The 11,165-nt window shown below is 43.2% G+C and overlaps 1 gene segment (V, D, J or C); it reads left to right on the plus strand.

The window, feature by feature from the left end:
- Window positions 1-4,323: 4,323 nt before the first annotated feature.
- Window positions 4,324-4,970, plus strand: LOC128587713 (immunoglobulin heavy variable 3-49-like). The segment is given in 2 exon segments: window positions 4,324-4,431; window positions 4,534-4,970. Coding segments are annotated over 2 exon segments (483 nt in total).
- Window positions 4,971-11,165: the final 6,195 nt, after the last annotated feature.

Raw genomic sequence — 11,165 nt, forward strand, 5'->3', positions numbered from 1 at the left:
TTCAAACCCAGCCCTGGCCAAAACTGCAAAAAAAAAACAAAAAACAGGGGGCAGGTGTTACAAATATCCTACCCCATTCCCATTCCATGAGAGCGCAACAAATGCCTCCCCCTACCTAATTACCCCCCAATTTGAATTGAAATGGGTTTTTCTCCTAACTGGGTGTACATGAGATTGTCTGATGGCTTCATAATAGTATTGAGACATTGGATAAATGATTTTCCATTCTTGTGATATCTTACTAAGAGGAATGTGTTTCAACTCCATCCAGGGATGTGAAGTCACCATCTTTTTTTAATGGCTGATCTTTTTTCAAAATGTTGATCTATTCCTGAGTTGATGGGCCTTTAGGTTCTTTCGACTTCTTGGTAATTGTAAATTTAGCTGCAATGTACAGCCTAGTGCAAATGTCCTTAATATAAAATGATTTTTTTTCTTCTAGGTATATACCTAGTAGAGGGATTTAAAGACAAGATTTCCCATGTGTTTTTTGAAAGCACTCCTTCAGTGTATTAAGTTTTCATGTGTTTCATTACATTAGAAGGCTCTGCATGACAATTAAAAAGTGCATTCTATTTTTTGTATAGCGTCAAAACTTCATGCAACATAGAAAGATACGTAAATATAGAAGAGTCCCAAAAATAATTTTACACATTTTTCACAAATAATATGTTCCTTTTGTGACCACTGTCATTATAAATTGACATTGACAAATGCACTCATTTTAAAAAACACACTTTCTGAGCTTGCTACATTGGTATGTAAAAATTTCCAGTGCCCTATGAAACAGAGTCCGAGGCAACTGAGATTCAGAGAAACCCATTCTCAGAAGGTGACTGTCTGATGCCTCTACCTGGACCCAATCCAGTTCTTTATTAAATTCAATCAAATTCTTACTGAAATTGGTCCCCTGTTCCTGATTTCTAAGAGGTGACAGCTCTGATTCCTTCTTCCAGCTCCCAGCTCTGTGCAAGGCACAGAAGAGGTACAATAAATGTTTAGGAACAATGCTCCCAACACCACTCCATGTCCCTGTGACTTTCAAGTCTATCCATCTGAGGACACCCCAGAGCAGGTCACACAGGGTGATCTGAAGCCCATCTCAGCCTCCCTGCTGAGTCCATGTGTCATGCACAGGTAGGATTCTAGGGCACTCAGGGGCCCCTGCAGGACAGGCTGACTGGTGTCAGGCACAGCTGGCTGCTGATCCACAGGCACCTCTCACAACTCACACACTTTATGTCCTGTGTGTGTCTTGATGCTGAAACACCTCAGGGCAGCACCACAGGTGATCCCACTGGGTCTGGGGTCAGACAGTGCTCAGCAAACAGCCTGGGTGGGCCTGTCTCCCCCAATTTCCCTGATGTCCCAGTGACAAGAGCCCAAACATACAGGGTATAGCAGACAAAAGCAGGATTAAATTTAAAAATTGTAAAGCTTATTGTGCATAAAAAAGAATGTGAACTGAATGGGAGACCTTAAAGTAGAAGTTGTGAGAGGAGGCGGGGCTCTTGGCAGTGAGACAACAGCTTTTAATGCATGAGTGAGGTCCTACATGGATCTCTCTTGTCCTATTAGGTCTGTGTAAGCTTACTTAAAGTTATCAGGCTGACATGAAGGAAAGTGTAAGTTTTGTTTAGGATTGAAGATAGAATTTTCAGAGAAATCCAAATAGTTTAATTATCAGGCACACTCTTCTGGGCATTTGGGGTAAGAATATACCAAGCTGTGGCCTCTACTTACATTTTATTACCCTGTCAACTATCTGTGATCAGCCAAGTTATGGAAAAGTGCAAGCACACCCCCGGGGGAAGGGCTCAGCTACAGCTCGAACCTCACCTGACAAACAAACAATGTAACCTAACCATTTGTACCTCATATCAATCTGAAATTTAAAATATAGTAATTTAAACAGGAATGAGAACATAATAATCATGAAAATATATTTTAGAAAAAAACATTAAGTTCAACGGAAGAAGATGGTCTGAGTGTTGTACTGAGGGGCTGAGGAGGGAGCGGCAAGACTGAGAGTGGAGGCAGCTGCAGCCTCTGCTTCCTCAGAAGAACCGAGACATTCAGGAGACACCCTCCCTTCCACTAGATTGTCCCAGAAAAACCACTTGAATAAAACAGAGAGGTGACAGGGGCCACCGGGGGTGGACGAAGGGGCAGAGTGAGGCTGCCTGCCCAGGGTGCTCAGAGCACTGCCCAGCCCCAGCCTGGACCCAGAGAGGGGGTGAGTGAAAGTCCCCAGGGCCACACGATTCCCTCCCAAACCTTTACCCCTTACTCCTGTGATGTTTAGAATGTGCCTAAATAACTCAGTAAAGGGACTGAAAATAATCAAATGCACAATTTTGTCCAAAAGAACAAAGGGAAAGACAGATAATAACATGAGAAATGTCTGCAATACATGAAAATGCACCTGTTTAATTCTAGTTCTCTTCACACGCATAAGGTAATAACAGGAGTCAATAGACATCAAGCCATATTCCCATAAAAGTAAGAGGGTCTGCGTGTATAATCACTCCCTCTGTCCTGGGGTGATTGGGTTCAGTGAGCATTTGGGTACAGGCATGAGAAGCACAGGCCCAGATACGGGGCTCATTCTGCCCAGGTGAGAGCTCTGAACACAGAAAGACAATATTAGCCTCTCTGTACATAGAAAACATTTGACAATACATCCTGTGTTTCCTCTGCATGTGCAAAAGAAAAATGTTACCTGTAACAAGCCTTTATTAAACAGAGGCAATATTTGTTGACCAATTATACCTGCATAATATTCCATGGTGTACATATACCACAATTTACTAATCCTTTCGTGGGTTGATGGGCACTTGGGCTTCTTCCATGACTTAGCAATTATGTATTGGGTTGCAACAAACATTCTGGTGCTAAGATAAAACTGCTTTTGGGCTGCAGTTAACATTCTAATTGCTAAGATAAAACTGCTTTTAAATATAAAAATATTTTTACTGGAATTAGACGATATCTCAAGGTAGTTTTGATTGCCTTTCTCTGATGATCAAGGATGATGAGCATTTTTTCATGTGTCTGTAGGCCATGTACCTGTCTTCTTCAGAGAAGCTTCTATTCAAGTTCCTTGCCCACGATGAGATGTGATCACTTGTTCTTTTCTGGCTGATATGTTTGGATTCTTTGTGGATTCTGTTTATCAAACTGTTGCCAGAGACATAACCTGCAAATATCTTCTCCCATTCTGAGGGCTGTCTGCTTGCTTTATGTACTATGCTGTGCAGAAGGTTTTTAGAAAGAGTAGCCCACATCACAAAATCCCAAAACCATAGATGTTTGCATGGTTGTGGAGAAAAGGGAAAACTTCTGCACTGCTGGTGGGAATGCAAACTAATATGTTCCTTTTGGAAAGAAGTTTGGAGATCATTTAGGGATCTCAAAACAGACCTGCTATTCCATATTGTAATCCCTCTACTAGATATATATCCAGAAGACCAAAAATCACTTCATAACAAAAATATTTGCACCAGAATATTAATTGAAGCCAAATTCATATTTGCTAAGTTATGGAAGACGTCCAAGTGCCAAATAGATTAATAAATGGTGGTATATGTACACCATGGAATATTATGCAACCTTAAAAAGGATGGAGAGTTTACCTCTTTTACGTTTACACGGATGGAGCTGGAACATATTCTTCTTAGTAAAGTATCCCAAGAATAAAAGAAAAAGTATCCAATGTACTGAGACCTACTATGAAACCTATATCTAATCACCCACACTTCCACGTTTAAGCTATAACCCAACTACAGCCCAAGATGAAGGGTAAAGAGCAAGGGGAGGGGAGAGGAGGGCAGAGGATGGGTGGAGGGAAGGAAATTGGTCACACCACACCTATGGTGCATTTTACAAGGGTAAATGTCAAATCTCCTAAGTGTAGAGTATAAACATCTTCAACAGTAATTAAGAAAGCGCAGTGAAGGCTATGTGAACCAGTTTATTGTAAGAATTTCAAATTGTATATAAAACCAGCACATTCTACCCCATAAAAGCATTATTATACATAGCTATGATTTTATGACTAAAAAAAGGTTAAAATGTTCAAAATAAACATGTCAGGTATGCTATATTTCTATCACAGCTCAACCTCATAATAATCTATCACAACTTTCCAAATCCTACACTGGTTAAATATTTGCTCCAGCACACCCACACCTGCTTTGGGCTCTGCCCTCCCTCAGCCTCCCACCCAAGACCTCCTATATAGCAGAAGCACATGCAAATAGGGCCTCCCTCTTCTTATGAAAACCAGCCCAGCCCTGACCCTGCAACTCCGTTAGAGGAGCCCCAGCCCCAGGACTCCCAGGTCTACCCACTCGCTGCTCAGGACTGAACACAGACGACGCACCATGGAGTCTGGGCTGAGCTGGCTTCTCCTGGTTGCTCTGTTACAAGGTGATTCATGGAGAACTGAAGACTCGGAGTGAGTGAGCAGGTGTGAGAGAGAGAACAGAGGGTGTGTGTGGAGGTTCTGACCAGGTGTCTCTGTGTTTGCAGGTGTCCAGTGTGAGGTGAAGCTGGTGGAGTCTGGGGGAGGCTTGGTCCAGCCTGGGGGGTCCCAGAAACTCTCCTGTGAAGCCTCTGGATTCACCTTCAGTGATTACTACATGTCCTGGGTCCGCCAGGCTCCAGGGAAGGGGCTGGAGTGGGTTGCTGTTGTTAGAAACAAAGCTAATGGTGGAACCGCTGAATATGCTGCATCCGTGAAAGGCAGATTCACCATCTCAAGAGATGATTCCAAAAGTGTTACCCATCTGCAAATGAACAGCCTGAAACCCGAGGACATGGCTGTGTATTACTGTGCCAGGGACACAGCGAGGGGACAGCAGTGTGAGCCCAGACAAGAACCTCCTGAGGGCACAGGAGGCCACCAGGGGGCGCCCAGGACCCACAAAGCACAGACTCAGCCCAGGGCAGGTGCAGGTGGAGACTAAGAGCTGGTTTCCTGCCAGGGTCTGGGGCTTCCTCTCCAGATAACAGTTTCCTCTGGAGAATGTCTCTACAGTTATAATCCTGTCCCAACAATCCCTAAATACAATACATTGTTGTTGTTTGGTTGGTTTGGTATTGGAAGGACTCTCTCCCACCTGCACAAAAGTCAGGAAATCACTTTAAGGGCCAAAATGACCCTAGAGTTGTCACCAGAAACAGGGTTCTGAGGAAGTTTAGGTGAATCTCATGTGACTTCCATCACATTCTGGGCACGCGCTCAGTGGGATTTCCTGATCAGGAGCAGTGGGAGATGAGACAGGGTCAGTGCCCTGGAAAGGCTGACGTTTAGAGTCTGTCCTTCCCCTAACGTGTAACTGCACATCTGACTCAGAACTGACCCCATTGTCCTCTTTTCTTCTAATCGATTTTTGCTTTTGTATGTAGCATTCCCTATCTCAATTCCCTTTTTACTGTTTTTCCTGAAAATAGGTGGTAGGGTGCTTTCTATGTTCTAAATCCCTGGGATCAGGCCCTTCACCTGCAGCTCAGGTGGGGCTCAGGCTGTGGCTACTGCACGACCTCAGAAAGGCTCATAGAACGTTCTCAAACCTCCTGCTTCCCTAGTAACTGAATTAAAGACCATACCACTCACCACATGACAGCCAATATGTTCAAAGACCACATTTGGAGTAAGGAAAGTGATTTGTTCAGAAAACCATCCAACCCAGAAGATGGGAAGAAGTGTCCTAAAGAAACTTCTGAAGGTGGTGTGAACTTCAGGATCTTTCCTATGTTAAGGGAAGTGGGAGAGAAGAGGAGGTTGAGGTCAAGGGAAGACTGACAGTCACACACATCTAGATGCCAGCAAGGCTGTGAGAAGGGTGTGAAATTTGTTTGATTTTCATCACCTGACTGTTGGTGATGTAATCTAGGAGAAAGTGTTCCTACAAGTCTTCACCATGAGACTATCACTGGTGTGTGCACTTCCTTATTTCATTAGGAAACAGTTTCAGGACTGGGCTATTACCATTTATTTTTCAAAGTTGAATTATAATCTAGTTCTTTCTATCATTAGCTGCGCTATGTGCAGATCTCACCAAAATTTTAACCTGCAGAATATGACCAAAATGGATTCAGTCAGGATACGCCTCCCTGTACTGTTACCACTGCCCCATGGCCAGATTTTTTTCCACCAACTTGTGGGTCTGGGGACTGAGAGGCATCATCTCTCAACTGGACACTCCCTGCTGTAAGGGGTCACTGGGGAAGACTATGGAAGAAACACCTTTGACCTGGATAGTATTATACCCTTTCATGTCTCATTAAGAGCAATGGTCACAGGTATCTCTTCTCTTGCTCGGATAGTTTCAAGCAGCCTTGCGTAACTGTGGGTCATAACCCATGAGTTTTGCTGCTATGAAGGTCATCATGACCAGAGATGGAACAGGAGGGCCTAACTGAAGAATGTCTCCCATGAGTGAAGGAATTTTACATGTAATAGAAATCCAAGGATATAAATCTGGGAGCCAGTCTCTGAAGGATCCCAGATTAAACCTGCCCTGGTGCTCTGTTGATTGCTGTGGCCAAGCATCCTATTCTCTGCTTGTATCAATACGGCTGCTAAGTGGGAGGAGGGCTGAACAGGAGTGTAGGAGAGGGTCTGTGACCACACAGACTCCCTGCCCTGCAGGCACAGTCCAGGGTAATGTGTGTGTCAAGTGTTACTGTAACAAAGGAGTCTGAGAACTTTTTAGACAGCAGGGGCAGAAACAGTTTATTAGTGACATGTTTATACTTTCAGATACATTTCTTACTCTGTGTTAATGGGCAGCCATAACCCCCACTTAAGAAGACCATAACCAAAGCAACATGCAACTGGGATAGCCCCTTGGAGGCCTCAGGCTACCCTGGCGAACAGTTTTAGGGAGATGGTCAAACAGGCAACTTCTGGCATGGTATGTACAGAAAAGTGGGTAGTGAGTGTCCCCAACCAACAACTTTCCCCACTGTCTTTCCCTTTAAACAATCATCTGCCCAAAGGGAACTTCCATGGTCCACACAGACAAACATTTTCCTGAGGATGTACAAACAGTATCTACTCCTATCTGAAAGTTTGCAGAAGCATTCTGTGTAACATAAAGTTCAGGTTATTGGACCAGGAGTCTGGGTGAGGGGGTTGACCATGTCCCTCTGGAAGCTGGCTCTCTTTCACTTCATCTAGTCTTTGAGAAAACATTTTTTTGTTTGTTTGTTTTTAGAGACAGAGTCTCACTTTGTCACCCTTGGTAGAGTGACACCTCCAACTCTTCAGCTTAGGTGATTCTCTTGCCTCAGCCTCCCGAGTAGCTGAGACTACAGGTGCCTGCCATAATGCCCGACTATTTTTTTGTTGCAGTTTGGCTGGGGCCGGGTTTGAACCCACCACCCTCAGCACATTTGGATGGTGCCCTGGTAACTAAGCCAAGGGCATGGCCCAGAGAAAACATTTTTTATTAAGACTTATTTTATTTTATTTCAAAGTCTTATAGGGGTACAACATTTCTCGGTCTCATGCACCGATTTTTTTATGCTTGAGTCAGGGTTATAAGTGTGCTGATCCCAAGAATAGTGTTCATTGTACCTGTTGGTGGGTTTAACCCCTTCCCCCCTCCCATTCCGTCCACTTGATTTTCACTGAGCCTTACTTGCCTCCGTGCACTTCTGTGCTCACTGGTAAGTTCCAGTTTAATAGCGAGTGCATGTGGTGTCTGCTTTTCATTCCTTAGATACTTCACAAAGGATAAGCATCTGTGGTTCCACGCAATGTAAAAGGCATCAGTTCATCCCTCTTCATAGCTGAGAGTATTCCTTAGTACACAAATACCATGTTTTGTTAATCCCCTCATGGGCTGATGGACACTTGTATGGATCCCACATCTTTGCAATTGTGAATTGGACTGTAAGATACATCCAAGTCTTCATGATAAAATGATTTCTTTTCCCTTGGGTACAGCCCAGTAGTAACATTGCTGGATTCATGATAGGTCTGCTTTTACTTCCTTGAGGAGCATCCGCACTGCATTCCACAGAGGTTGTCCTAATGTGCAGTCCCTCCCACCGTGTGTAAGCATTCCTTTCTCTCTGCATCCACACCACCTATACTGTTTTCATCTTATAATTAGAGTAGTTCTAACTGGGGGAAGGTGACAACTCATTGCAGTTTTACTTTGCATTTCTGTAATTATCAATAATGTTCAGTGTTTTTTCAAAATTTTATTGGCCATTTGTCTATCTTCGTTTGGAAAACTTCCATTTGTACCTTTCCCCCACTATTCAGTGTGTTTTTTTCTTGCTAATTTCCTTCAGTTGTTCATAGATTCAGGTTGTTTTCCCAAATTATTTTTAGAATATAGATTGTGAATATTTTCTTCCACTCTGTCAATTAACTGTTTGCTCTATTGATAATTTCCTTAGCTATGTAGAAACTTTTTGATTTAATGAAGTCCCTTTTATTTCTATTTTCTGTCTGTGATTTCTATTGGGGTCTTCTTCAGAAATTCTTTTCTTGATGTAACATTCTCACCAGGCATAAACTGACAAATAAGGGCCACAGAGTTCCCATTTGCGGAGTTAAATAATTTATTAATGAATTAAAATAAAGAGGAAGGTTCTGAAAAGACTGAAGTTTGAGTCTCTAGAATAAGTGGGAAAATTAGGGAGACAATTTGGCCAGTAGAAAGGGCATCTGTAGACTGGTGGGTCCTTATTATTACTTTCCACCAGGGCCTGAGTAAGAGAGAACTACAGATTATCAAAGTAGAGCGTTGTCAGTGGACTCACATGTGCTCTGATAAACTGGCTACTCTAAGTCTAATGTGTAAGAGGAGACACAGGTACAACTGAACACAGAAGCAAACACAGGATTAGAGTGTCCCTGACCTGGCTGAGGCTGAAGCTCTCAACCCAGCCATGGGATAGGTTAGGGAGTGTAAATACACTGAGATATCCTAAGTAAAGGACTGTTTTTCCAGTCAAGTGAAAAGCCGAAAGGGCAACTCAAGCAAATGGTGGTCATTTCCATGTCACTTATCTTCTTCATGACAGAGCAGCTGCAGGTCCTCCAGGGCTCATGAGCCCCCATTCTTCCTACTTCCAGACATGGCAGGAGTCTGCTGGATGTACCTCTTAGACCTGAGTATACTAAGCCCTCAGCTTTTATCTGATTGTTTAACTGAGGAGTAAAGATGAAAGAAGCACTTAAATGGTCTCATTTCCCAGGCACAGTAGATCATTTGGCCCTTATTCTGTCCACATTTGCAGAACGCCCAAACTCTTGTCCGAAGCGGAGGTCTGGCCCTGTCTGTGGAGGAGTGGTCCTCCTGGAAGCAGCCTTGTGAACAGAGGTCAGTACAGTGCCTGGAGTCGTAACACATTTGGCAATGGTAAATCTCCTCATGTGTCAGTTGGTTTTTGCACCAAGGCAGGAACCAGGAATGGCCTCCAATGTAATATTCTAAAGGGGCTCAAACTTAGCCTGCCTGTGGGAGCCATTCTAACCCACAGCATGATGACGGGCAGCATCTCACCTCCAGTCAAATAAGTTTCCTGACATACTTTTGCAATATTTCTTTGTCAAGTGTGATTCATTTCTTCAATTTCCCTCAACAGTGCAATTTCCAGAGGAATGTAGTTCTCAGCTAATCCATGAGCTTTGCATGTTTGTTGAGTATGTTAGAAATGAAGGAAGGTCCATGATCACTTTGAAGGGTACTGCCAGAGTAAAAGTAAAATTTCCACATTCACCTCAGGTGCATTTTTCCTTTATTTCTGCTAGTCAGTGTTTCCACTGACATAAGGGATTGTTAAATGTACTGTGAGATGAATTGGTTGTCATATCCATTTATTTCTGTCCACGTGCAGAAATCCTGAGAAGAGGAACTTTGGTCACCTCCAGATAAAATGCTACCCCGACCTAGAGCAAGAGCAGAGACTTCCCTGACTGCTGAGTCTGAGTTGGGAGCTGACCCTGCCCACCTCAGAGCCTGCAGAGACCCCAAACATCACTCCATATATCAGGTGCTGCCCCGTGTGCAGGGAGCTCAGACTGTCCCCTCTGCTGACAGTGACTCAGGTCTGACTGTGGGGCCCAGAATCAGGAAAGTTGAATTGTATTCTGAATTTTAACCTTCCTCACAGATGTAGGTGATGATCCAAACCCCCTTCCCCTGACATCCGTTTTATTTAACTATGCTTGAATATGTGAGGAGAGTAAAGTGCGGTCATAGAGTTGCCTCAGTCTCCCTCAAAATAGACAGAATTTGTCAGAGAAACAACAGATGGGACAAAATTGGGTTTAACTTTCATAACAAAATATGTGTGTTTGTCGTAAAGGCTATGATACCAGTTTGATGAAAATATTTCAATTTGTATATAAAAGCATCATATTGTATCGATTGCATTAATGCACACAACTATTATTTAATAAAAAAAGTATATTTGCAAATTCCAATGTTTTGAATGTTCCTAAACACCAGCAGCTGTACTTTTCAGTTGACTTAGAAACACATCTATGTTACAATGTTTTATAATCATTCCTGTTTTCTTCACTCCTTTGTGTCTTTGCAATTTGGTTTGCCTGACTTCCAATGACATTTTTTTTAAAGCCCTGACCTCACTTGCAGGCTGAGCCAACCCCTCTGCTCAGTGTGCACAAGGCTCCTTCTATGCAGAGCACAGTGCTTCTCACTATTAGGAAACTCCATCAGATATTAATGTTTCCATCTGTCAGCAGAGTCACTGTCAGATCCTGCAGTCTTCCCACGTTGTCATGTAGAGATTTTACTCAATATGCTCTTTTATTTGAAGCTCTAAGTGCTCTGTCCTTCACAGTGATATTCAGATCATTTGTCTACTACGGCTCTGGGCTTTCTCTCTGTTGTATCTCATATTTATGTTGATAGCCACATATGTTGGGCTGGAGAGTTGTTCTTGCCTTTTTAGTTTATTGGATGCATTGTCTTCCTGTATATTCTTATGTCCTTTGCTAGGCACTTAGTCTACAGCTTCTTCTGACCCTCCTCAGAGGTCTTTCTGCAGTCTGTATTTTCAGTGGTGACCAGGGTTGAATCTGCTTCTTCTGCGTCCATCAGAGATTTCAGGTTTCCCAGTCACACCTTGTCTGTGCTCCCTGCTTGGCTTCATGTTCTCCCCTGTGCTCT

The sequence above is a fragment of the Nycticebus coucang genome, chromosome 6 (assembly GCF_027406575.1).
Source record: "Nycticebus coucang isolate mNycCou1 chromosome 6, mNycCou1.pri, whole genome shotgun sequence".
Lineage (NCBI taxonomy): Eukaryota > Metazoa > Chordata > Mammalia > Primates > Lorisidae > Nycticebus > Nycticebus coucang.